Genomic DNA, 27,790 nt, shown 5'->3' with positions numbered 1-27,790 from the left:
ATCACATGCTCTGTGTGCAATGACATTCCAAGCGAAAATCGCAAGAAATATGTGGCAAGGTCTATAGAGCCCTAATGCTTATAATCTTTTTTATTGTCTAAGGTGTATTTAAAAGTTGGCGCTTGCTTCATCAAACGGGCCATCGGTTACCAAAGAGTATATAATCACTACGTTCTATCGGTTACTAGTAGAACGTAGTGATTATATGCTCTTTGCTCTTTGGGTTACTAGGCAACAAAAGAGTTAGATAGATTTGCATTTATTGTAAGTTTACGTTTAGGTTTGTAATAAACTAAGGGTATAATCTAAGCCTAGCGATGGCTGATGACGAAGAATTACCTGCTTACGGTAAGTTTATATAGCTTTTCATTGTTAAGATACCAATAATAAAGTTCTTGAAATGCTCATGGTGTCCAACAGCGCCTGGTAATAGGGTAAGTATTGAATGAATGTTTCTTTATTCAGGCAATAGACCCTAACATAATTTTAAAATACAAATACAAGAAATTTAAAAGAAATACAGTAGAAATCAGTACAGTAACAGTAAAAGTGTAAGTAACTAGTAGTAGTAGTATTCTCTTGACCTCAAGCCAGGAACAGATTTCCATGACCAATAGCCTCCCGGGCGAAAACTCGTAAAGTGGTTAAAGGCGATGTGTCCTCCTATCGGACGTCAGCTGCCGCTCCATCGGTGGGTTGAGGAATGGCAGCCACCGAGATACATAAACAAATTAGTAAATACGCATACTTTGCGGACATAAAACGGCCTGACGGTTTTTTTTTATACCTAGCCTAGCCTAGCCAAGATGACAAACTGTCGATAGAAAAACGTCAATCGAATCTTAAATAAGTATGTAATGTATGGAAAAAGTCAGGTGATATTCGTAGCATCAGTTATCCCGATACATTTTTACAAGCTTTTCTTTAACTTGCCCTGTTACTAAGTATGTAGGTTTGTTAGTTAGTATCCCAGTACCCAGTACCCGATTTCCGATTTCTGAGCTGAAATTTTTTATAAATATGTAAGTCGGGTGACAATGCAATATTATGGTACAATCGAAATCGATGAGGAGGACTATACGACTACGGTTGTGATCTTGGTTAGGCCCCCTGTGCATTTAACTGATTGGTAAAGTATAGTTTGGCCACCAGGTGGCAAATTATAAAAATGTAGGCGCCTTTTTCTGCTGACAAGTTGGCCAGAGTATATAGTTGAACTGCATTGTTTCTCGGTGGTTTTTTCAATAAAAGGTAGGTTGATTTTAGGACTAAATCTAGTTAAAGCGTAAAAGTGATAGTAGTGTTGATAGTCGCACACAACCGACCCTTCAACTAATCCGTAATTAACCATAATAATTTCTTACCAGTCGCCTTACTTACGTGGAACATCTATAGTAATAAACTAATAAAATAAGCAGTTTCGCGTTCGCACTCACGAAAGTTATAGTCAAATGGTCTGATCGATCATACCAACTTACCAACTGAGCCTCGGTGGATTCTGTCAATTATAAAATTGTAATTTCGCTAGTAGACGTCGCTGCCTACGCAGTAGGTACCTACAAAAATTACTTCTTGTCCCTTTAGAACAAACAGCTAACTCCATCTGTTAAATAAAGACCTCCGTTTGCCAAGTTACAGGCATTATGTAATGACCCCTATTTAAGCTTACAGTATCTATTATTGTTACTATCGCAGACGGAGAAGAAGAAGAAGAAGGAGGATATATTGAGCCGGAAGATGAACACGTAGAAGAAGAATCCATACTCACAGAGTACGACCAGGATGATTTCTTTTCTGGGGCGGTCAATTCACCAGACTCCACTATACCACATGATTTATTCGAGTTTGAGTATCCTTTGGAAAATCATTGTTTCTTCCATACCTGCTAATTTCCCATCGGTATCTGTCGAACTGATTGATTGCTAATTGCTTTCTCGCAGCCTCTCGAACAAGTGCCATTTTATTTATGTATTCGAGGTAGCTTAGTGGATTAATATGACATTGACTTCGCCAATAATACTTTAATTAGCTTTACATTATCCTGACTCTAACCCAGACATTCTTACGGCTACGACTGCCATAAGTATTTCAATCTGTGTGCGTGCGATGAAACTGTAGTTTGCTGGGCGGCTGGCAGCATCGTTACGTTTCTGGACGTGGAAACTAAACAGACCTGGTTCCGAAGGAGCACAACTGGCGGCTCTATTGGACATATGACCGTAACAAATTCCTTACGTTATTATTATGATCTCTAGAATTTATAATTGAAGTCGATTTCAAGTATTATCTGAACCTTAATATCCTAAACTTAAACAGATTAGGTAGGTGTACATATTTTCAAGAAAAATCAACACATTACACATTATAAAAATGTTTCTTCTAGAGTTACAGAACGGACCCTAACTACCGACTAGCTATAGCCGAGGGCAAGGAGGGCGACCGCGAGCCCCTGATCCTGCTGTACTTCTGGCCACAGATGGAGATCGACGCAGTCCTACGTGATGGCACCACTAATGCATACTCTATACTCGACTTTAGGTAGCTTAAGAGCTGCTTTCCTTAAGGAGAGCATTACACAAGAGTGCCGCTTACGGGCGTGACACTAACTCCCTTATTCATAAAACTTACCAACCTCTTACAAACCTTTTTGTTATATGGATTTGACAGGCGTTTGCGATGCTTCTGTAAATGCTAGGAATACAATGTTTCTAAAAATACTGCTTGAAATTATTAACAATCTTAAACATAACTCGCCGGCTAATTACGAACTTAGCGTTCTCTGAAAAAATTAAATAGGAATTTTCGGAATCGACACTGGTGGATACTCCAGGGCCCATATATCCCTTATTCTAATACGTCTCTAGCCCAGGGCATATAGCTGCATGATATCCGAGATTTTCATTCAGACCGCAGCATACCTAACAGCTATTTCAAGACATTTTCTTTAATTACTTAAGTATAAACTTTAATTTCAGTCCCGACGGGGAACTCCTAGCTTCAGTAGGCAAGGAACCGGACTACAACATCACGATATGGAACTGGAAGCGACACAAAATTTTGCTGCGCACGAGTGCGTTCACTTTCGACGTGAATGTAGTTATGTTCTCACCATATTGCCCGGGACAACTAACCACTGCAGGTGATTATAGTGTATATCTGTAGCTTACAAGATTCGAAACGCCATATGAAGATTCAAACTAATAGACGCCTGGCGCATCCGTAGGCTGGGCGGGGAGGTTAATTGCAACGTCTGCGATGATTGTAAAGTATACCACAGCGGCATCTTATGCCACAGCAATCACAAATACGTATGATGAGAGTCCGGAAGTAAATGATATCGATAAATAAGATTCTCCAACCAGTCCAACCCGATTTTCCTTAATAAACTTTACAGAAGCTAATCTTGTTAGCCTAGTCTATATAAGGTTTTATATTCGCTTCAATTCGCTTCAATTGTTGCTTACTCTGAGAGTACGTCTGAATGTTTAAAGCCGTACAAGTACAAAATGTTCTACTCTTTGTGAAGTTATTATTATATCGTATGGCTTTTTCTGAATGAAGATTTACAATGTTATTTAATGTTTTAAATCTAAATTGAACAGCCAATCCCTTGCATCTGCTGTGACGGCAATCAGGTCTTGCATGCCTCCGGCAAACCGCCTCTTAGGACATTTCTCTACGATGTGAGCGATTGTTTGGATAGGCTCCCCACAGTCACAGGCTGGTGTCGGCGAAATTCCCCATTTGTGGAGGTTATGATTGCAGCGCCCCACTCCCGTTCGGATACGGTTTATAGTGACCCAAATCTTCCGTTGTTCTTTAAAGCCAGTCGGCAGTTTAGTGGGGTCTATGTTGGAGTCACCATCTTGTTCTTGCCACTGCTTTCTCCACTCCGCAGAAACATTAAATGGCTCTTGGCCCTGTAGCTGGTAGTCAGACCAAATAGGTTTGCGGGATGGAAGGCGCACTCGAGGAAGGTGGTCCAGCGTCTCTCTTTGTGAAGTCATAAACACAGAACGCTACATATGAGCACACAAAATAATAATATACAGCAGTTGTTAAAATTTCGCTGCTGACCCCATCTACTTACCATCAGCAAATTGTTTATTTCGAAGTATATGCTACTGATTCAAGGTAAAATAACTTCTCAGGTGCTGCACACATCAAATTTTGGAAAATGGCTCGCACATTTACCGGACTAAAGTTGAAAGGAGAACTTGGTAGGTTCGGCAAAACTGAAATTTGTGACGTGCTGGGCGTTTATCCTATGCCTGATGAAAAGGTCAGTTGTATTTCTTTTTTTTTGTTTTTATGTCCTAACAGAGGTCAATGACCGATGCCTTTCCGCTTCTGGTTCGTTCATTTCTTAAGTTCATCCTCTCGCGGTACATTTTTCCACCCAATCTATTGTAATTTTGAAATGCCGTTTATGCGCACATGTTGCAGATTTATCTTATTATTTGCTTACTTACTTATTACAAACTTTTATTTTACTACTTTACTGTCCCACCAGGCAATGTGCTAGACAAAATTTAAATACATTTACTACAAAAATCATTACCTACTGTACTTTTGATGCTATGCAGGTACTTTCCGGCTGCGAGTGGGGCAACGTTCTGGTCTGGGAGGCTGGGCTCGTCAAAGTAGAAGTGACCAAACGTGGCAGGAAAACGTGCCACAAGGGACCAGTCGTTAGTATTTTTTGTCAATTTTCTATTTACTTTCACATAGTTATCCCGGGCATACTCCGCAAATCGACAGCTATTATGCCTATTTTGCGTGTTATTTTTCACGCAGTGCCGGATTTCCGCCTAGGCCCACAAGGCTCTGGCCTAGGGACCCCGGCAACTAAGCAATGGTTTTGAGATGGAGAATGAAATGAATATAGTGTCTAGGGGCCCTAGGCCTCTAAATCGGGGCCTAATTTCACGTATCCCTATGTTTGTGTTACAATCTTAGAACTTTTCGATTGATCTAAAATATACGTCTGTAATTTCGGTACCTACCTAACGCAATAAGTTATGAACGTTATAGTATCTACCATCAAATTACGTACCAGTACCTACGAGTACGTACTAGAGAGTCTGGTGATGAAGACCGAGTGCTGATGGTGAGATCAGTTTGGACTCAACGGAACTCCTCAGTATACTCATAACTATAGTACCTACGTTTATCAAATTAATTATCTCAATATCTTGACTCTTCCAGATCCAATTCATGCTAAGCCCAGCAGGGGACGAAGTAACCACTATAGCTCGCGACGGTTGCATCCGAGCGTGGTACTGGGACACGGTGGAGCAGGCAGACCCGCCCGAAGACGACCCCTACGTGGAGCTTAACCCCGTAGCTGAAACTTGCGTATGTTGTTATATTTACAAGTATCATCAATAAATTCAGGTCAATGTAGTGAAGATCATCTCTCAGGTAAGACCGTGTACATCTCTGCCCTGATGCTGATCGCAGATGCAGTAGGTACTGGCATGAAAAAAATCCTTTAAATAAAGATCTTATTAAAGGAGAAGAAGATAAAAAATTGCATGAATTTTCCCATGTGATTACTGCATTTGCGATAAGCAGGGAAAGTCTACAAGCTTGCGTCGCTTGTAACTCTTGCGTTTGTAGTGCGTAAGGAGCGAAGCTCTTGCTTTCCGACTGTGTCTGAGCTTAGTACGTACTCAAATCGAGAGTTAATGCCCTATGACGGTCTTTCCAATCAAATTGTATATGCTGGTATTCCCCAGATTGACCTTATCTTATTTATTTTTTAAACAAAATTACATGAAAAAAATCTTTTGTTATCTGATCCTCTGTTTTATCTTCTAGGTGCCTAACTGCCAAATAATGTGTCTAAAACAACAGAAAGATTTCTATTGGTACGCCCAGGTAAGTTGCGAACATAATTTTCTATGCTATACATTATACATACACCCCTACATAATATACAGCTCATTTTTTTAGTAGCTGTCACATAGACTGGAGACATGTTTTAGAAGTTCAGCACAATAATTTATTTAGAAATTTGATATTTAAATGATAAAAAAACTTTGTATATATGGGCATATTATTAGAATAAAACAAAAATTATTAATTCCCTAAGTTAGTGAAAAAAGGGTTGTAAATTTGCATCGGAAACGAAAATTTTTGTAAATAGTGATCTTGAACTGTCGTAAAAAGACAATAATAGGAAACAAAAAAAGTGATTCTAGAAATTAATTCCCCAAGGGAGTTAAAATGGCGTTCATTGAAAGTTTGTATTAATCCCCTAAATTGGTGAAAAAAGAGTTTGCATTCGATTGGAATAGTGGACTTGAAAATCTTCTTAAGGGATTGAGAGGGATTATATCGAGAACAATTTTTTTCACTTAGGGGCTTGAAACTTCGTAGGTTGTATCAGACAAATCTCATGCGTTGTATAATTATTAACAAGTGATACTGCTACCTTTTGCTGCATAATGTTCTATTCTATGCTCATGTATATAACCACCAACATACAAATCCACGCGTACAAAGTCGCGGACAACAGCTAGTATTTTGATAACAACGATATATACTAAGGCAATCAACATAACACTTTAATTTCAAAAACTTCACGTCTCTTGTCAATATAAGGACGGCAACGGCGGTGTATGGTGTGTGGACACAGAAATCGACAAGTTAGAATGCGCACACCGAAAAGTGTATACAAGTCACGCGGGGGGCGTCGTGGCTATGGCGGCGCTCCGTGGTCACCCTGTTCTTGTGACGGCCGGGGAAGATGGCGCCCTACACGCCTACAGGTACTGATAACAGAGGTACTGACGCGCAGCTGGAAGTTATCCATAATTGCGAAATTTCTACAAGGGAAAATTTAGAAAACTTATTGTATGGAGATTGAAACATCTGTTAACGATTATGACAGGTCATCATTGATTTTTGACCGACTACTTGATTTGTCATGGGCGGCACTATCATTTAGAGCCTCAAGCATACTAATAAAACCAAGTATTTGGTCAAAAATCAACAAAAAAGTCCGAATGATGGACGACTTGTACACTTTGCGACGAAGATCATCTTAAAAAAAAGTTTATATTTTTCTGATAACGTAGGTTTAGTTAGTTAGATTGGAAATAATAGGCAAGACACAAAATTACAATTATAGTACACAATTTTATTGTATTTTTTTCATAGGGTTTGACCTTTTTTAAGAATTTCTGGAGTTAGTAAAAAAGCCGGTTTTCGTGTTTATTTTTTTACTTCCAATTTTATTTATGTAAAGGTTACAGTTAATTTTAAAATAATGTCAAGTAATGCAGAAAAATTATAAAAAATTATCCAATATCATTGATCTAAAGTTATAGTTTTCCCCTTATTTTCATTTTTTATTTATTTATTTAGGAAACAAACAGTCACATATGAATATATATAAGCTTAAGTGATAACAAACAGACCTTTAGTTCCATTGAAAATAAAAAATACATAGTTAATAAACAGATCGAAACAGGGAAGGTACTAGTCATTTTCTTATAGACTGCTGTTATATTGCACACAACTGTATGTATCCTTTCATCTGAAAAGAGGATCCTAGGAACCCCGTCACCTGCACCATTTTGAGCTAGATACTGTCAAGGTATGCAGTTTGGGAGTCGTGAATTAAACACGGGCGTCGAGCTGAGACTGGTTTATTATATCCCAATATAATGCTACCCACTTTTACCAAAATGCCAATTAATACAAATACCTACAGATACTGTTTTTTTAACAGCGAATTTTTGAAAGACCGCACAGGAAGTGACAGTAGTATGTATTGCGAATTTTATCCTTTAGTGTTAATTTCAGACTCCAGACATTGAATTGGTATCATCTTCTTAAAAGCTTTTTGTACCTACATTATAAAATTACCTTCTACAGCACGACGACCCATACACTGCTAGCCAGATACGTCTTTCTGAAGCCTGTAACCTGCATGTTTTATCCTCCTATCGATGTAAGTTGGTACAAGTTATAATATTTTGATCTTATTAAAGCTTTGCTTTAACCGTTTAAAATGAGGTACTTAAATACTTACCTGGAATAGTGATTTTCTTCAGTTTTTTACTGTAGTACGATAAATATTCATATATTATTTCATTTCACAACTTATGTAGACTACTTCCAGCATTATATTAACCTATTAACCACCGTAGTCTGATATATTAGGCATATAATATCCAGCTCATGTCGCCGCAGTCTGATAAATAAGACAAAACTTCGTGTAACTTTGTACTGGCGGCGACACGACACGGTTAAAATGTTAAAGCCACCAAAAAACCATCGTTTTTCCGTTGTTTAGGTGGACCCAACATCCCGGATAATCATGTTAGGTTTCGAGGACGGTATCATGCGCACGCTGCTACTGCATCCGGAGAGATTAGAGGCCATCACCAGCCAGCTTAACATTGACGTGCATTCCTCTCTCACCATCCACAGTGACACCTCGCTGCACCCTGACGTCATCGACTTGATCTCGGTAAATATGTAACGAGAATCATCAGCCAGTTAATATTGACATGCATTCCTCTCTCACCATCCACAGTGACACCTCTCTGGACCCTGACATCATCGACTTGATCTTAGTAAATTTCAATGGTTTCAGCTACTAAAGCCGCATTCGAAAGCCATAAACCAAATATCGATAAATAACCAACGGACATTATTGGTGACTTGCTCTAAGGAAGAGACTATATTTATGTACAAAGTAAATCTGGGCGCGCCGTTTACTCTGGAAAGACTGGGGCTAATCAAGACACCGAACAATATTGTGTATATGACTTGGAAACCAGAAGAGGTATTCAACACGTTAAAAATGAATTTTGACGCCATAGAGTTTGGTGTCATATTCATAGACAGATTTTAAAATATCGCATCTATAATTGAACATAAAATTTTTAGGAATATGTGCTGCTGCTTTGCGGTCAAGTGGGATTTATTATGGAAGCTGTGCTTCCACAGGTCGCAGTGCGAAAATACACAGAAATTACCACGTTCAAACTGGATTTTGTTTCCTATAAGGAGATTCTCGTGAAGAAGCAATAGTAAGTCCATCAGAAGTGAGTGAGTGACGATACAGACGATTTTGGGACAGAGTATGTATTGTGCACTTTTGACTGTGTGATAGATGTTAATTGCTTTAGTTTTTTGTTTGGCAAAAGAAAAAGATTCTTCAGTGGCGACTAGTACCGGACACCCCACTATAGGTCTCCGACTATAGGATCGTGGATCAGGACTGTTGATAGAGTAGCGTACGGTAATTTATTGAGAAGATCTTTGGAGGACGTAGTCCGGCTCATATATCAATAGTTACAGATCTACTTCAAACCTACCTTCCTACCTATTTTCGGTGAGTAAGGTTGTCAGAGCTCAACGAGGGGTGGGATTAGGGAGGGGTTAGGGTCGGCAACGCGCATGTAACTTCTCTGGAGTTCCAGGCATACATAGGCTACGGAGACTGATTACCATCAGCCGGGCCGGATGCTTGTTTGCCACCGACGTAGTATATATAAAAAAACACATTGTCTGCATGGATAGCCAAGGAAATTTCTTGGTCATGTTTGACGACTGGTCTGGCCTAGTGGGTAGCCTATGAAGCCGATGGTCCCGGGTTCAAATCCTGGTAAGGGCATTTATTCGTGTAATAAGCATGGATATTTGTTCCTGAGTTATGGATGTTTTCTATGTATTTAAGTATCGTTGTCTAACCCAAGCCTTATATTGAGCTTACCGTGGGACTTAGTCAATTTGTATAATAATGTCCTATAATATTTATTTATATTTATTTATGTGATATTTCTATAACTTGGTCTGCAGTATGCGCCACCGCCCTTTCCCCGAGGAGGAAGATCTAGCCAGCATCGACGAAGAAGCGTTGAAGGCTAAGGATGACGGCGGAGGCAAGGACGAAGAAGAGGAAGAGTGGATTGGGGAAATACAGCTAAGTAAGTTGTTCATGAACAACTACATTTTTAAATTTTTACTTACGTATTTTATTGCTGCCTTTATTGCTGTCCCCAAAGAGTCTAAATTAAATAAGGTTTTTTTTTTAAATTTCGACTTGATTTGACCAGATTGCCAAAAACACATGATCGAAATTGAACCACCCTAGAAACTAAATTATATTTATATTTATTAACTTTCTATTCTTGTATAAATATGTTTGGTTGAATTTGACCTAAAGTTATTCAACGCAAATAACGCAATGCAGAATAAGTAAAGTATTCATGGTTTTCAAAAATGTTATAGTATTTTTTTTTTCTTGTTACACGTTCTAGTGGAAAGCGAAAGTATGCTAGGAACCACGATCACCTGGGCCGAGTACTGCGACGAAGGGATATGGGTAGTTCAGAAGGGGACCGGTGCCTTGTTGTTCGTGAAGCCTGGTGTGAACAAGATCCTAAAATACGGCCCTATACCCGGGGCTTGGTGTGATGATATCACGGCGTTGCAGTTTGTGTAAGTTATTATTAAACTTGAACTTTGGTCTGCTCAAAATGCCACTTGTTTGGTATCTGTGAACTATAAAATAATTATGGGTCTTATAGCCACAAAGAAGATGGCTATCGCGAGCGCAGCCAACAGCTACAGCTAGAGTTTGGTTACAAGGAAAGGCCATGGAAGTTGTATCGTCTCAAAAAAGTAAAAGATAGTTAATTTAAGGAAAGAGCGCATTCGGCTCAGGAAAGCCTCATACAAAGTAAATACCTCCCTGATGCCGTCTATCTATTGTAAATTATTTTTTGCAGCTGCGATCATCGTTACTTGATAATAGGAACAAATACTGGCTACGTTCGAGTACTAAGAATGCCAACAGAGGAGGAGGATTCAGACGAGCATCATTACATGACATGGTTCACCGCTATGCAGAGACTACTTAAGGAACTGAAAGGCCGGCGTTTGGCTAAAGAAGAGGTACATTTATGCAATGTTCATATTTTCGAAGTGACTAGTGGACTTCTTCCTCATGTGTGTCTAAATAAATAAGATAAATGGGTACCTAGGCGCGCGTATATGTCTGATTCGATGTTGCCACAAACTCATTTTTACCATTTTCAGCCACAACCCACGCCACGCATCGACTTCATAGATAATTACTATCTACCGATGCATAATCGCTACACTGGAGCCATCACCTGTCTGGCCTTTAGTTCGGATGGACAGTAAGAATTTAAAATTTATTTATTTACGGTTTTTTCTAGATATAACTCAGCTTAATAGGAAGACATCAATTTCGTTTGTGTTTTTCGTTAGTCGTGTTATTTGTTGGCCCCACATCAGATTTGTCAAACATAAAAGTACTTTTTTATGTTTAAAATGTAATTTAACTTGCCTTGGATCTTGCCTTCACTAAGCACATAATTTAAAGTTCCGTGTTCTTGCAATTGACTGATTTAATTTTTTCAGACGATTTTATACTTGCGGTGCTGATGGCAATATTTTCTCCTACATCATCAACTTCTCCGAGCCACTGATGCCAACACCAGAACTACCACCTGTTCCAGAGTTGCCGGTACCTATATTATATGTGAAATTAAGTTGATATAACTGTACAAACGAGCTCGATTAGACGGGACGTTTATTATAGAACAAAGATCTTGATTTGAGTATTATAAACAGATTATTATTCCTTTGTTCACGTAGAAAACCGAGAAAGTAAGGGAGCCAAGCACCGTCGACGGTGAACTGATGTCGCATGAGCAGCTGAAGCAGAAAGAGGAATACGACAAGATGATGTCAATCGCCAACGCACACAAAAAACGAGTGCGCGACCAGCTGGCTGAACTCGCTTTTGAGTACAGCAAGCTCATCAAGGCGTATGTATACTAAATTCATATACATTTTGTAAATACATAGGTGACATTTGTTATAAAGCATATCGGTTTCATTTGCTGGAATGTCACGTATGTATCATAGGTGACATTCCAGCAATAACTTTATATGATACTAGATGACCCACACTTTCTACGGCATACCTACAGTGCTAACTTAGCACTGTGTTTGGTAACACCGTATTTTTTGACTCTTCAGATTTATGGCCTACTGGCCTGAATACGGTCCGTAGCAGGGCACAAGAGGAGTTGGGCTGGGAATGAGACTAAAACGCACCTTTACTCGTATTTACATGCAGATTACCTCACGATGTTTTCTTTTACCCATAGCAACTGGTAAACGTCAGATGATGTGCCATACTTAAGTCCCAAGGAACAAAATGCTATAAATCTTTCAGCCAATGGTATAGTTGAACATTTTTGAGGTGATTTTTTTGAATAAAACCCTCATTGATTAAAGGGCATTATTTCTCTTATAATGCCAACAAGCCCGTTTAAAAAGAAATTTACCGTCCCATTTATATGTTTCAAATTAATATTGCGATCTATGAATATTTACACAACCCGTGTTTCAGTAACAAACTCCTACCTGTATCTCAACAAATCGATGTCACTCTGGACCCGAGGCCCCTAGTAGTGCAGGAGAACGAATTAGAAGCAGCTAAAGCCCTGACCATTAGAAAACTGGCGCACCAACTAGAAGCTTCTGATCTGGCTTATAAGAAGATGCACTCACGGAACATCATACAGTTGGATGTATTTCCCTTCATTTTGAAGGCCATCAGGTTAATTTTTCTACAAAAAAGTGAATAAACCTAGAATAAGAAAAATAATTTAATCTCCAAGATAATTATATAGGTACCAATTTGATAGTTAAAAGAGATTCTGAGACTCAATAACATGCTCTTAAGCTCAGGGAATAGCTTAGGTTCCTACAGTATTTCGACCGCATCGTATTTTCTTGGGTGGTTTTATTTTTAAACTGTTTCCTCCGACAGCAGCGAAACCCAAACTGTTGCCTCAAGAACACCCATTTAGCATCAAGTCCATTTGTACCCTACATATTTGATTTTACAATCAAGTATTTGATTTATTTTAGAGACCCTGAAGTCATTATACGACCGCTGAGGCAGAAGAATTTGTCTGCAGATTTTTACTCGCAACTCGAAGAAGTCCATAAGATGATGGCTGAAGCTGCTTTGCGAGGAAGGTAAATCGGAATTTCTTTTAAACATATACAATATTCTTATAAGTCAAGGATTACATGGCAGCAATTAAGTTTTTATGGAAGTGCGATGTAGTTGTCATCTTTATTTCACGCAAACAAGGAACTTAAACATTTTGGAACTAGAAGAGTCCGAACCGATGTAAGTACATATGTTTATATGAACAAATTAAACAATATGAAATATTTTTTTCCATATGAATGCTGGCGCATGAACATCACGCTTAACTTTGGAGTGAGGCTATACTAACACCGGAATGCTATTTGCAAATTATAATCATAGGCTGACAACTCACTCGGCCGTATTTATCCAAATATTCGTGTTGAATTTCCTTCCTTGGCAAAGTCAAAAAAAGATGCAGAGGATTATTGCCGCAAATACGGCTTTGTTTCGAGCAACATTCGGGAAGGAAATCGCCATTCGCACTATTTCCCCTTTGCCGAAGCACATGCCCATCTAGGCATAGTGCGGTGCGTTTTGTGACTAGTCCATACACAAAAAGGGATCGAGGTGTGCAATATTTGTCTTTGTCGTATGTCATTTTCTATGTATTTGTGTCGTCATTACATATTGGACTTTGTATGTAGTGAGTGAGAAGTAAGACTGTGCGCACGTCCCCCCCCCCCTTCCCCGCAAAAAATGTTAGAACGATTTGTACGGTAAGATATCGCTTGGGCTCCTCCCTTCCGACGTGTTGCTCGAAGGCCGTGTGAGTTGACGCCGTACCTATTTGCCAGTTTCAATATCTTAGTTTCTATTAACTATTATAACTAAACGCAGGCGAGCAGAGTCAGTATCTCGCCGCGCGGCTCCCCGCCGGCAGTCGATGGCAAAGCCACGAGTGGCTTCGTTCCTTCTTGGTTTGCCTCCTAAATACCCGCATCCACTAAAGAAAGCGCTACGGAACTACCACCAGCGCTTGAACAGACATCACGCACAGTTTATCGAAGTAAGTTATAGATAGTGTCACCTTCGTAAGCGCGCCCTACTCTTCTTCTGATATGTGCACTATTAGGTAGGTCTTATTCTTACAGTAAACCTATCCTAACCAAACATATAACAAATGTATATCTGACCTTCAAATAATAGCCTTGTTCTATATTCCCGCGCCCTGATCTAGACCTCAATACTGTCGCTGACCGAGAAAGGCGAAAAAATTAATAGATTTGAATGTTTGTTTTTTTGTAAACTAAATGTGTTTCCAATAAATAGCCAAATTTAAGGTGAAAAATACTGACATATCCGATGGAATGGGGTCATCCATTAATTACATCATACATTTAGGGAGTAGGAGGGGGTGAAGAAAATGTGACATGTTGTGACAAGGGGGAGGGGGGAGTCACAAACTTTGTGACGTCACTTTAAGTTCGTCAATTTATTTTTTTATTCGCTGTACATTTGAATAACGAGTTTTTTGGAACGATAATCGTTTTATGCGATTAATTTTCTTTTCAAATCGGTTTTGTGTTATAATTACTAATATTTCTTTTGTCGAAAATATTTAGATAAAATATTTCTAGTACCTAATTCGATTCGCCGATAGTGTTGAAAAAAAAGCCAAAAATGTGACGTCACACCAGGGGGGGAAGGGTTTGCCAAAGGTGACCAAGTGTGAGAAGGAGAGGGGAGAGGTCAAAAAAGCTAGAAATTCTTGCGATGTAATTAATGGATGACCATTTTTGTGATGAGATGAGATATTTGATTTTCCTGTTTCAGTGGCAAGCCCATCTTTCCCGCAAGCCCGATCCACATGCCTTACCCCCAGGGGCAGAAGCTGCTCTAAAGGAAGCGGAGTCATCCATCGGCAACCGAGTGCTGAAGACACATCCCGACTATGTGGCGCCTCCAGGACATAATACCCAGTTGCGTGTATGCCTTCTTAGAAAAGAGGTAGGAGTCAGTCTTTTATTGACTTTTAAAAACAACACAAAATAATTAATAAATAATTTAGTTTGTTCCCTAGTTAGGCTAAGCCCTAAGTATTTGTACCTACGCACTTGCACAGGATACCTGTTGGAACGACTAGTGAATTAGCAGGTTGAACTTCCCAATCTAAATGGGTATCTCGTATATAACGTGTCAACCGTAACTCAGTAGTTAATAACTTATTAGAATATTAAATAAAACATCCACGTCGCAGGCTTCATCACCCTATACAAAATCTACCTCAGGTTCTGTCAAAAACCGTAACTTATTAAAAAAAATTGCAAATTGTAGGTTTATAAAATTAGGTCCAGTTGCGCTACTTACTGGTGGACTTTTTGCTGTTGTGCGACGTAACTAATGTCGATGTCTTTTTTACCTCAGATATACGACACCAAGCACGCGTTCAATGAAAAAGTGGTAGAGCTGCGTAATCACAAGCTCCATCTTGTGAGTTACATGAAGCAAATCGGTGAACGGCTGGCTGAAATACGACTCGAAATCCCACCGAAGATGGTGCGCCCTCCACCCGCCATTCCCGATATTGACGAACAGCTGGAATTCCCCGAGAAGAATCTAGAGGTAGGCAAGTGGTAATAATATCGAATAACGTTCCCAAACGGTCTTTTTAGGGTTTCGCAGTCACCTAGAAAGGCTCATAGTTTCGCCATGTCCGTCTCTCCGTCAGTCCGCGGCTTTGCTCCGTAAAGCTGCAATTTGGCATGGATACATAAATCTTGCATGGCAACAGAACGGTAAAATAAAAACAACAAAAAAATTTGGGTATACAAAATGACCTTTGCTTTGATTGCTTTGACCCAATAGTGTGGGGTATCGTTGGATAGGTCTTTCAAAACGAATCTTTTCCGTAACTGGACATGTCACTTCTAGGTAAAACCAGAAGTAAAACAGCCCACAGCCAGAGAAAGTCGCAAGTCTAGAGGTGCGATAAAAGGCCCGTCCTTAACCTATCCGCAACCTCGTATTCGTCAGCCAAGGGTTAACAGATTCATTCCTCTTTCCGGTGAGCTCAATTTAATTTTTATTTTATTGTTTTGTATAAACAATTCATAATTATCATAAAGTATTAGATTAGAACATAACAGTACACATATCCGCTTTATGAACCCAATTCTCACTTTGTTCCTAATTTAAACTTCAAATAATAATCACAGAAAATTTCTTATATGCCTGCCTAAGATTTTAAATCATTAGCAAAAACAAAATTGATAAATTAAATCAATTAATAATTTTCACAGAATCGCGCCCTCTCGCTGCATCTTGGGAGTTATTGAAGGCAAGACAAGACATGGAGTCTACGCCGATGGAGGTGGAAATAAGGGAAAGGCGTATCGAAAGGTCAATTTGATATATAAATTAGTAACTTGAATTATGGTCCAGGTGTTAATTATTAATTATATAAGAACGTTTCCGTATATTTGGTTATCCATATTATACTTTTCATTATGATTCATTGCCTCATAGCAACATCATTACCTATACATAAATAGAAATTCATTGAACATGGTTGCCAGACCACTACTGTGCATTTCTCCAGAAACTTCCTGCCTAACACAGCTAATCGACGATTACGAAATTGTAACCATCAAAAAAAAAAGTTTAAAAATTCGGCAACACCCTTTGAAACGCCTCTGGTGCAGGTTGCAGGCTCCATTAGCAATGGTAATTGCTTACCATCAGGCGACTCGTATGCTCGTTTACCTCCTTATATCACAACAAAGGTAGTTATAATTATATGACTATTTCAGTAGTGATTATCTACTCACTACTTACTGATTCTAAGGCCCTTCTCTCACGAGACTATTCAAATGCTACGCGACCGAGATGCAAACCATGATCGCCTACTGGTATGCTAGCATGCTACTCGTTTCCGCACACGGTGCTACGCAAATGAGACTATTTTTTATAACCTAACCTAAAATTCTAACTGCACAGCAAAAAAAGGTAATGTGCAAGTAAAATTGCATTCTGGTGTGGGAATACATTATTCTGCTGTGCAATGTCAGATTGTTTGGTATGCAATTAATAATATCCCAAAAAAATACTGACCTGTCAAATTGCTTTTTTTCCAATCTCAATCCACGCCTCACATCTTTTTTTTATATTCTAGCAGCTTATAATTATATAAACGTGGATAATTTTCCACCTCTCTGAACAAAATCGTATTTGTTCCGTCGCCATAATGCAACGCGTATACGACTCGAGTAGCGTACGACCAGCAAGACAGTATCGTGTGCGAAACGAAGTGAATATGTATGGCGGCTACTCACGAACGACGCGTAGGATACGCGTACGAAACGCAAATCGCTTGAGAGTAGCTTCGTGAGAAAAGGGCCTAAATGATGGGATGGGGCAGAATAGAAAAAAAATACTCATTAACTCAGTTCCTCCCAATTCAACCAGGCATCTGTACGAGCAAGACATGCTGCTCGCAGACGCTGAAACGGCGGTCCAGAAGTACGACTCCCGGCTGCGGCAGCTGCAGCGCGAACGGATCAGGGTCCAGGAGAAGAGCCAACTCCTGGAACTGACATTGTGTCAGCTCCATAGGGAGATGAATGTCCTGAACCGGTTTGAGGCACATGAGGATAGGCTAGCTGAGAGGGTCTACGTTAAACTGATGCAGGTGAGCATTGAGGTGTCTAAACCTTCTATATAAAGATGCATTAACATCCCTCGCGCGTATGCATGGAAAAATACGACGATGATACGACAAGGCCAATACATATAGTGACAAGTATGAGCGGAATGTTCAAACGAATTATATCTATTAGAGGCCTCTGCAAACGTCATCGACTATCGCATGCGATTTGCAATACATTGCGGGGTTTATATATTATCGATTGAATTCGTCGGTCGGTCGAATTGCTTCTTGCAACCGTAAAGGACATCATGTTAATTAGACTTAAATCGACCGGGATATGGACCGGGATTACCTTTTGTATTGTTTACGGGCTTCCGATATATTCGACGCAGTTACATGCATCTTGTTCACGGGTAACTGAAAAACGCAATTTAAGTTTTGTGAAACTAACTATGAATTATGCATTGAGCCAGATATTTTTATGAAGACCGGAGAGAATTATTATTTATGTATCATCTTCATTAGCAGAGCCCGGACTTTTGGGGCATTTTCAGCCCATTATTGTGAGTTTTATACATAATATCAATACGGAAAGTTTCACTACAACAGTTGGTAAGCGCCCCGAAAATTATATGGTTCATGAGATAGAGAGATTATTAGATAATTTAACTACCGAAGCACTGCTCGACTTGTTGAATTTGTAAGTCACTCCTGTTGCGTATTACCGCCTAGATAACGGTGATAACATTTATCATTGTTATCATACGTTAAAAATATTAATCCTTGATGCAAATTAACTTAGATAATTATGTTAGGTACGTGCCGTCCAGGAAATGATAAAGGATTGCGAGCAACGTATAGAAGAGCATTTTGCCGAGAAAGAGAACCTAGATGTACTCTGCCAAGAGCTACAGAGGCAGTTCAAGAAACTGGTCCAAGATAATAAGTTCGCAGATTTTCTGAGGAGAATCTTTAAGAAGAAGTACCGTCCGCCGCGAGATAGGGGTGATGATGGTAAGCTCCATTACAATATTCACCTGTTTTAAAACATCATGAGCCTGTACATAGTAATTATGCTTGGTTTCCTTTGTGAACTATCTATATTATTTCTACCTCTCAATCTCTGTCTTATTATATGAAATCTAGAAGAATACCACCAGCTGCCCTTCTCCATTAAAATCACTTAACATCTCTATATGTGTCAAATCGATTAACCATAAACGTATTTTGTTTAAAGATTAGTATTACAATTTAGACTTTGATTACCCTCTCATTATATTTTTAATTGCTTCTCCTTATATCAAAATATAGCGTTACTTTAGAATAAAAAGCTTCTCTATCGAGATCTACATAAAACGAACTACTGCGTAGATTTCGTAAGACAACGGAATTTCATAAAAATGAAGTACCTAGATATCATTTCAACGAGTCTTCTATAATCAGAATCCGAATCCGAATCTGAGTCCTCATCTTCAAGCGAGGAGGAAGACGAGGGCAGTTTGGATAGCCGCGACATCGGACCTATACGACTGGACCCCAACGTGTGCCCCGAGGGCTGCGACCCAGATATCTACGACAAGACCTATGAGCTGAGGACCACCAGGTACAATCACCAAAATGTATTTACGAAGGTGGTGAGAGATTCCTTCACCTTTCGGTATACTCAGTGACATCATATGATATGATATGGATAAAGTCCAATATTGTCGATATAAGATACTTTATCTTTAGGTTGTTAAGGTTTAAAATTGTGGTTGTGGAAAATCTTTGGTTTTGTTATTTTTTACGTCGACCTTAAACTTATTTTTCGTTTCGCGCGAGTTAAATCATAATATTGATTTGTGCTTATTCCAGACATAGGCATGAACAAGACATGATAGAGCAGAACCACTTAGTGGATATGCTGCGAAAGGACATCGACGCCCACAACAGAGTGAAGCGCAAGCTATCTGTGCAGTTAGACAAAAGGAAGAATGAACTGAGGGAGTTTATGGTATACACATAGTCAGTTAGGTTCTAGGGATCTTCCTAGGGATGCTTTTTATACTACATCGGTGGCAAATAAGCTTACGGCCCGCCTGATAGTAAACAGTCTCCGTAGCCTATGTACGCCTGCAACTCCAGAGGAGTTACATGCACATTGCCGTCTCCTATGTACATAACATATACCATGCTTGTATTTCATTAAAAAAATTGTGCTCCTCTTCAGATCAAATATTTTATAGCAGAATAATAATTTGTTGTACAGTTGGAAAAACAAAGCTGTATGAACGAAGTCGACCAAGTGGTGATTCTCCGCTATGACCAGATCAGGGCAGCTGCTCTTCGCGGCTGCTCAACTCCTGAGGGCCTGTCCAATGCTGTCGTGTTTCCCGAAGCCACTCTCATGAGGTTGAGGAACAGGGTCTTGGAACTACAGGATGAGATTAAACAGCAAAAGCAGAGGCAGAAGTGAGTGCATCTCAGCGATTGATAATAAACATAGATGACGAACTAGCTCTGCAAAATGACCCCACACATATTGTGCCGAAGCGGGCGGGGCGTCAACTTTGTGCCGCGGAGCTATTTAGTTCGCAAATGGCGGCCCGTTGTCACAGTCATAGTAAGAAGTATTCAAATTATATCTTTAACAATAGAAATATGCCTTATTGTGCGGATAAATGATATGCTAGTCGTTTCAACAAACACTGGAAAAAATATGGGATTACTTTTCACGTAAAGTTTAGCTAGGATCATATTATTTTGATTTCTCTTGATCACAACAGGCTTTATATGGGGATGATGTTATGCATTTTAAACAACCATTGATATTAAAAAACTTTCATTTTTAATTTATTCAGGTTGTTGTTTTAATAATTTAAATTTGTAATAGTAAATACCAATCGCCGTTGTAGGTGGAGGTTTTTTATGTGTACTTTCTTACTAAGTCCCGGCATCTTTCGTCGAAGAAAACAAGACTGAACTTTGACGAGTTGCAATTGGTCCGTTATTAGTATTGCGTGTTTTAATAATGGGGCCACTTTTACGCTGATATTTTGTTTGACGTTAGTCTTCTATGGTTTTTTCGTTCGCTGGTGCATCTAGACTTACATCTGTGTAAAAACCTCATGTGTGTAAAAAACGTTAAAATTTTACTATGAAGTTAATAAGAAGATGCACAGAAGTTTATGGCACTAGGTATGCTAATGACTCAGTTATGATTTCCACATGTTTCTTGCATTTTCGGAACTGAGTTGCTGAACCGATCTTAATTTTGATAGCCTTTCTAATACTGAAGCGTTATAGCCATCTCATAAGGCCAGACAAAGTCACAGAGACAGAATGAGATTACTCAGCAAAACTAAAGAAGTAATAAACTAGACTAGTGCTGTAATCATACCTTCTGTTTCATTTTTATCACAATTTCGAAACAATAGGGTGATTGATCTGTATAAAACAATAAACTGCGTAGGGTGACTGTTATATAGTTATTATCCTTACCACTCTTAAGAATAAGACTTCTATTGCCTTCTTAGAATGGCCTATTATTACGGAGGGGCCAATAATTATAGCACTCACCCTAGCAACAAAACGTAAAACTTTACTTATTTTTAGAGTAAACCGCACACATCTATTTCGCATGAACATCGACATGAAAGCCATGGAGTCTCAAGCAGAAGCTATGAGGGCCGAGATGCGCGACGTACTGACACGCAAGTTGGGAAAGCCGCGCAAAGTGGACAAGACGCTAGATGACCTGCTGCGCCAGATGGCCAGGAGGCACAAATTCAGTGCTACGTTGGGGACTATCACTCAAGTTCTGCAGCAGCTGAGGAATTGGAGGGTAAATCGATATTTGATAAGTTAAGCTACTAGTTCATCAGTAGACGTGCTTCAAGTTGGAGAAATCGTGCAAAGTGGACAACGCCGGATGGTCTCGTGCGTCATAGCCAGGAGTCAAAAGTTCAGTGCTACGTTGAGGACTCACTCAGGTTCTACTGCAGCTGAGGAATTGGATTGGAAAGTGGTTCTTTAACATTGGAAAGTGGTTCTTTAACAAAGCTTTTTGCTGTAGTCAGGCAAGGCAACTTTGTCAGTAGAAAAGGTGGCAAATTTAAAAAAATTAGGCGTGTAGACTTCAATCTACACAAATTTTGTATTTCGCGCCTTTTTCTGGTAACAAAGTTGTCTTGTCAAACTATAGTTAATCAATAGACATTATGGCTCATTTTTATTGGTCGATAACCCGGTCGATATAAAGCATGCGGGTGACCGGTATGCAGGCGGTAAGGTGATATAACGAATAGTGAGACTCTTAATGGAATGCGTTTTGGAAATCTCCCGCACCCCACACCCCACATACGGGGGCCCTATGGCATGCTTTATGGAAATCTCCCGCACCCCGCATGCGGGCCCTATCGACCAATGAAACTGATGGATCCACATGATGGCTTCAGATGGCCAGAAGTCACCATGTCCGGCACCATGTTGGGAACTATCACTCAGGTTCTTCAGCAGTTGAGAAACTGAAGAATAAGTCGATAATTGATAAGCCAAGCCGCTAAGTTCACCAGTAGTATTGCAAGTTGGGGAAATCGCGCGAAGTGGACAAGACGCCAGGTGATCTGCTGCGACAAATGGCCAGGAGGCGTGCATGGCATTGAACTCGGCGAGTGCGGCGATGGCGAGTTCAATGCCACGTTCAGAATATCACCCAGATTCTCCAGCAGCGTAGAAATTGAAGGGCAAGTAGGAATTACACAGGCTGATTTGCAAAAGACTAAATAGTTCACCAATACATGTATTGCTTTCGCTTGCATTCAATTGAACACTCCCACAGATCTTCTGATCTACGAAGGACAGTTTTGGTGTTGGTTTTGTTTTTAATATTCAATTAAATTTGTTTGTAGGACCGTCACAGCAACCTAGAGAAAAATTATCTAACGGTGATGAACGAATACTCGGAGCGTCTCCGAAAGGCGGCAGCGTTACAGAGCAATGTGTTGTACCAAAAGGTAGAATGTTTTATCATTTATCCTATTAATGATTTTAAACTATTTTTTCGATACGATATTCTTCAGGGGCATTCCACCAGATTGTCGCTCACAAATGCTACCCTTCTAACTTCTGAAGATGCTAAGAAACCGAATTAAACTTGGTGATATTCCAGGGCTTAAAATATCAAGCAACTCGGCCTCCGACTCGTTTATAGAAAAATCAAAATAATAACGTTCGTATGCAATACGTTGGTAGAATGCTCCTTCGAGGTTCATAAATACTTAATTCGATTGGGTCATGAGCACAACACTGAACGACACTCTAGCCAAAAACAGGCCAATGTTGAATGAATACCTAGATGAATGAATAGTTACACGTTTTGGATACAGCCGCCGCGGGGTGCCGGTCAAATGGCCGGTGACTACGAGCCCGAAGTCTACCAGCGCGATGTGGTGCGTTTGCGCATAGTGCGCGCTCAGCAGCTCGAACAAATCCAGGTAAAATCCCCTCTAACAAACGAGTTATACTGAATGCGACTGAAAAATCACACCTTCCTACCTATTATGCGACACCCGACATTTCGATCTGCCGCGGTGAGCAGAAAGAAGATTTAACAATCTTTGCGAGTAAATCAGTTTGTTAATATAACACGCGCAGATGACAGGCCAGATTAATATAAATGTCTCACGCTGCTGCAGATCATAGTGTCAGTGTGGGCATAGCCTTAATTTATATCCATTATCTGTGATTTGTAATTTATTATACGGAATTCCTGAGAGCATTTCGAGAAGGGGACAGCTATACTTAATATCCTCCTACTTTTAATCGACATCGTTTCAAAATTTTAATACCAATTTCACATTATACAACAAGATGCTACGCGCCGAGATCCAGTCCCTGCGTCTAAAGCCGTTGTCTCCTCGACCGCCTCTACCGTCCGGCGACCCTCCACCGGATAGACGCGAACAAATCTACCTGTTTATGGCACCCCGATCTGCGGCCCTGTCTAGGAAGAAGTACTTCCCCATGTAAGTGTATTGCTAACTTTAGTTTATCCTTACCAAATCAGAGCAGTCGTCTGCAGAATTATGATATATTTTAAAGAGATACAGTCTCTGCGTCTAAAGCCGTTGTCTTCTCGACCACCTCTACCGACCGGCGAACCTCCGCCGGATAGACATGAACAAATCTTACCTGTCCATGGCACCTCGATTTGCGACCCTTTCCTTTAATGACCAAATAGGATTTATGACTATTTAATGTTTGGCTATCGCTGTCGGGCCTATTTTTCTCTAAATTTACTCGTCCAGAGATATATCGACCACATCAGACGCCCCCTATGACGTGAACATTATGAAGCTGCTGTACGACGCGCTGGACTCGCTGCACGCGTCAAGAGACGAAGCCACACAACTGATGCGGGACCTGACTGCCGAGCTGCCCGAAGTGCTGTCAGGGTACGTGGACCATCCCTGTACTCGTATCGATCGCTTAAGGGCATTGAAAAGTTGTCATTGTTGTTGTATTTTCTTTGCCCATAGGGGGCATTTTATTTAAAGTTGTACACAAGGTACACTTTTTTTTAATTTTGTAATTTTTTGTTATTTCTACTCTTTGGATCCTAATTGGATAAAAATCTTAAGCTTTCACTTCCTGTCCGTCAACATTTTTCGTAGATTTTGTATGAAGGTAACGGATTACGGTATGGAAGAACAAAAAAGTATAAAAATTAAGGGACACTTCTTTTCTCCTATTAGGATCGAAAGAGCTTGTGACTCTGAGTAGATATAACGTAAACAATCCAAAATCTGAATAAAGGTAGTGTATAACTTTAAATAAAATGACCCATAAGGGCTTGCTTGTAACTGTAATGTAAGGGAAAGCCTCTTCGTAACAAATGTTGTTGAAAAAAACTTCTACGTATATTACAGCTTACTTACAGGCGGTTCTACAACGCCTCAAAACTTCGTACAGTCAGCGTCAAATACTTTGTAGCAGTCAAAGTGGCCAAATAGTTCGGTACACCATACTAAATATTTGGTGTACCGAACTATTTGGCTTCTTTGGTCGCTACAAAGTATTTGACGCTGACTGTACACGTGTTCATAGACCCCAGACTGAATGTCTCTTATTTCTTTCGGAAATATCGACGATTATGGTGCCTTACCGCTTTTCAATCCCTTATTCATAAAACTTTACGGGCCTGATTTAGTTAAATGATGTTTTATCCCTTTCTACTTGAATACATGAGTCGATGACGATAAGTACGAGTTTACGGTATTTATTACGTACGATTCTGTCGTCAGAGCCAAATCTCGCTACGAAGTGGTGGACATGATGGTGAAGAAATGGCTCTCGAAACATGGCGGCGACCCCAGCCAGTACAAGAAGCAGGTCCGGGCCTACGACACCCTAGCCGCCTTAGCTGACAAACTGCTGCGACAACATGTATGTACTTATACTAGGTATTAAATAAAGCTACATAAACTGAAGTAAACACCCCTATAGGTAGTTTTCATATAGCAATGGCTTTATATTGGTCCGTTGCAACTGAAGGTTGACATTATAAGATTTTTCTGACTGGAACTACTCGTACAGGTGGAGACGTTAGAAGGGAGTGGCGGTCACGAAGTGATGGGCAAGCTCGAAGGCGCGCTGAAAGATGTCTCAGGTCAACAACAACCGTTGCGGGAGCGGCTCGGGCCTGCGTTAGCCGCGCTGTTTCATACAACTGATATCGCTGATATAGGTAGGCCTTAATAGAAATCTTTGCCCCGACACACAACAGCCGTTGGAAAAGTCATATAAGTGTTTACTGCTTTTTCGTATAGCAAATTCGAGAAAGATGCTTTTAATGGCTACTAAAGATTTTATATGTAAATCGTGGATTAGCAAGTGGGAGGATGCTGCGGCCTAAGACGGTGGCGAGGGGTATGAGACCTAAACGAGGTCTCATTTCGATTCTTCGTATTAGCTTGTGCTTGAACCTACACACTCCGCTTTGCGAAGCGTTTAAGAAGACCGCGAGTGTACCATACATCAGCGCTTGTAAAATAATACTCAGTCGCATTCTACACTACTTTATACTAATACAATCAATTACAACAAGCCAGCAACATGTCGTAAACGCGAAGCTGAAATTAACGTTCTAGCTCGCATACTAATTTAGCCAGAGCTAATGTATGATGACCGTAGACTTCTTATGGCGTATATGTAAACATATTTTGAAGTTGACTGTACTCAATCTTGTACAGTCGCCTTCAGATATATTGGAGCGGTCAAGGCCTTCACAGATATCTCCTGAGGACGCCCTATTGCCAAGGCGTTAAAGTGCTTGTTCAGATATTTTTGAGCACCTCAGCTGCTCCAATATATCTGATGAAGACTGTACACAGGATCTGTTTATAAATCATCCCCTAATAATAATGTTCTAACGTATTGCAGCTACTAATGAAACCATGGCGTCCCTCGTCAACGCTCTGACGGGAGACGGTCAACCGCTCACCGCGTCGTCCATAGACCAAATACAAATACATGAAGTGGTTGCGGATATCAAAGGTAAATTAAGAGGATAGTGGACGAACGCTTCTCCATACAAATGTAGTCCCCATTTTCCACTCTGGATATTCACCTCTGGATTGATTTCGTTTCCTCTCGTATTTTATAACACGAATTTAATAGGTATCGCTATATATCGTACATACCGCTGTCTCGCTCATACTCTGGATCAGAATAATAACCGCGTCAAGATCACAATAGTAGAACAACAAGGCATAAAGTAATCCATTTTATGCATGGCGATTTATCGATCTGAGCGTAAGAGGTAAAATGGGCATTTACACCCGAGTTATATACTCTGGTTTTTACAACGATTGCGAAGAAAATATAGAGAAATATCGAATAATTAAGGTTATTTTACCGTATACCGTATTTATGCAAAACTATTAAACTAAAGGAATACTCGGGCCTGCATACGGCCGCGTGGAGAGGGGAGCACTGGCAGCAGTCAATAAAATTTCACTTTATGCACTAGAACATAAAAAGCAACTTGCTTTGCCGCTTACACGTGACTTTACGAGAATGAGAAATGAGAACTATTATTCACGAGAGAGAGAAGGATATAGAATCTATGGTTACGATGACTAAATAGGGATTGCTTGAAGGGTCAACTTCTTGCGGGATATATCCATCTCGTTAGGGTTTTCCTTTCCACTTGTATTACAAACTACTATTTTTGTTCAGATTGCGGCGTGCAAGCCCCCGAGAAGGATATAGAAGGTGTGGTGGCGATGGCCAGGGATTGCTTGAAGGCGCAACTTCTCTCGGAATACGAGGCCAAGTTGTTGGAAGAGGAAGTCGAGAGGGCTCTGGTACGTTTTATGGCATGTTTGCTTTAGGGTTTTATCTTGAATCCGGTTAACGATAGCTAATTAGCTACCCAAGCTGTGAAGCTGATACCTTGTCTTATGCATCAAATTATGATTTTTTTTTTCATTCCTAATAGCTCTAACAAAGTAGGGTCTCTTCTGTTCCCGAAAATTAAGGACCTTAGTGAAACCTATAACTAAAACATGCCTACAATCTTGATACAGGCCTAAACTACATCGGCAGCGATTTCATGACTAGATTTCACGCTCCATTGCCCTTAACTTTCGGGAACTAAAGGGACATGATGGTTGCGCTTTTATAGTGTGTCGCATCGCATCACTCTCGTACTGACTTATTTGTTAGAACGTGTTCTAACCTTACAAGCATGACCATCATAAGCCCACAGAACATAAGCTAAGCTTACGACAAGATTTACTTTGTATATTTTCCAAACCCCAGAAAGATTCCCGAGCCCCCAGCGCCACTAGCAGACACGGCGACACCACAGACCGCTCCACGCGCAGCGGCACGGGCGCCCGCACACCGCACAGCGGGCCCGGCTCGGGTGACCGCTCGCCGCACGGGCTCGCCGGTGACCGCAGCGCTTCGATCGCAGAGAGCGAGCACAGTCTGCGGAGCCACGCGCAGAGTGGCAGCAGCAAGACTAGTAAACGATCCAAAATGCCGAGCGGAGATGCTTCTGAGGCTGAGGATTCAGATCACGGTCAATTGTAATGTGCTTAGTTTGGATATGTTGTATTGTTTAATGGATATTTTATTTAAGACTGTGTAGGCGTGTTTGCTTATATTATGTTACTTACTGTGTTCTACCTTTATTAAAATGCTAAAATATA

At 40.2% G+C, this 27,790-nt stretch overlaps 1 protein-coding gene across 2 annotated transcripts; it reads left to right on the top strand.

Moving 5' to 3' along the window:
• Positions 1-29: 29 nt before the first annotated feature.
• LOC133515334 (cilia- and flagella-associated protein 44) lies at positions 30-27,790 on the top strand. Of its 2 annotated transcripts, XM_061847802.1 has the most exons (43): positions 30-348; positions 1,696-1,849; positions 2,057-2,219; positions 2,384-2,538; positions 2,976-3,139; positions 4,152-4,282; positions 4,587-4,691; positions 5,209-5,358; positions 5,824-5,883; positions 6,610-6,776; positions 7,888-7,963; positions 8,309-8,485; positions 8,612-8,803; positions 8,908-9,050; positions 9,823-9,950; positions 10,284-10,464; positions 10,755-10,920; positions 11,065-11,168; positions 11,413-11,518; positions 11,650-11,822; positions 12,413-12,622; positions 12,937-13,047; positions 13,166-13,204; positions 13,844-14,012; positions 14,780-14,953; positions 15,371-15,568; positions 15,878-16,010; positions 16,246-16,345; positions 17,411-17,633; positions 18,407-18,605; positions 19,035-19,194; positions 19,446-19,584; positions 19,840-20,042; positions 21,186-21,414; positions 22,481-22,585; positions 22,958-23,065; positions 23,442-23,596; positions 23,879-24,025; positions 24,875-25,016; positions 25,167-25,317; positions 26,013-26,126; positions 26,811-26,938; positions 27,396-27,790. In XM_061847802.1, exons 1-43 carry the CDS (start codon positions 318-320, stop codon positions 27,669-27,671), a joined length of 6,339 nt encoding a protein of 2,112 aa, XP_061703786.1. In that variant the 5' UTR covers positions 30-317; the 3' UTR covers positions 27,672-27,790. The 2 variants fall into 2 exon arrangements, with proteins under 2 accessions (XP_061703786.1, XP_061703787.1); XM_061847803.1 differs by lacking the exon at positions 13,166-13,204.

The sequence above is a fragment of the Cydia pomonella genome, chromosome 2 (assembly GCF_033807575.1).
Source record: "Cydia pomonella isolate Wapato2018A chromosome 2, ilCydPomo1, whole genome shotgun sequence".
Classification (NCBI taxonomy): domain Eukaryota; kingdom Metazoa; phylum Arthropoda; class Insecta; order Lepidoptera; family Tortricidae; genus Cydia; species Cydia pomonella.
Note: the sequence above shows the minus strand (reverse complement) of the source record. Positions and strands in the feature narration are given on the sequence as shown.

Bases quoted from the DNA above. Each gene is read 5' to 3' on its own strand.
- LOC133515334 (XM_061847802.1), top strand. From the start codon at position 318: ATGGCTGATGACGAAGAATTACCTGCTTACG. The intron at 8,486-8,611 runs GTAAATATGTAA...CAATGGTTTCAG, and splicing joins ACGTCATCGACTTGATCTCG to CTACTAAAGCCGCATTCGAA. The intron at 23,066-23,441 runs GTAAAATCCCCT...TTATACAACAAG, and splicing joins AGCAGCTCGAACAAATCCAG to ATGCTACGCGCCGAGATCCA.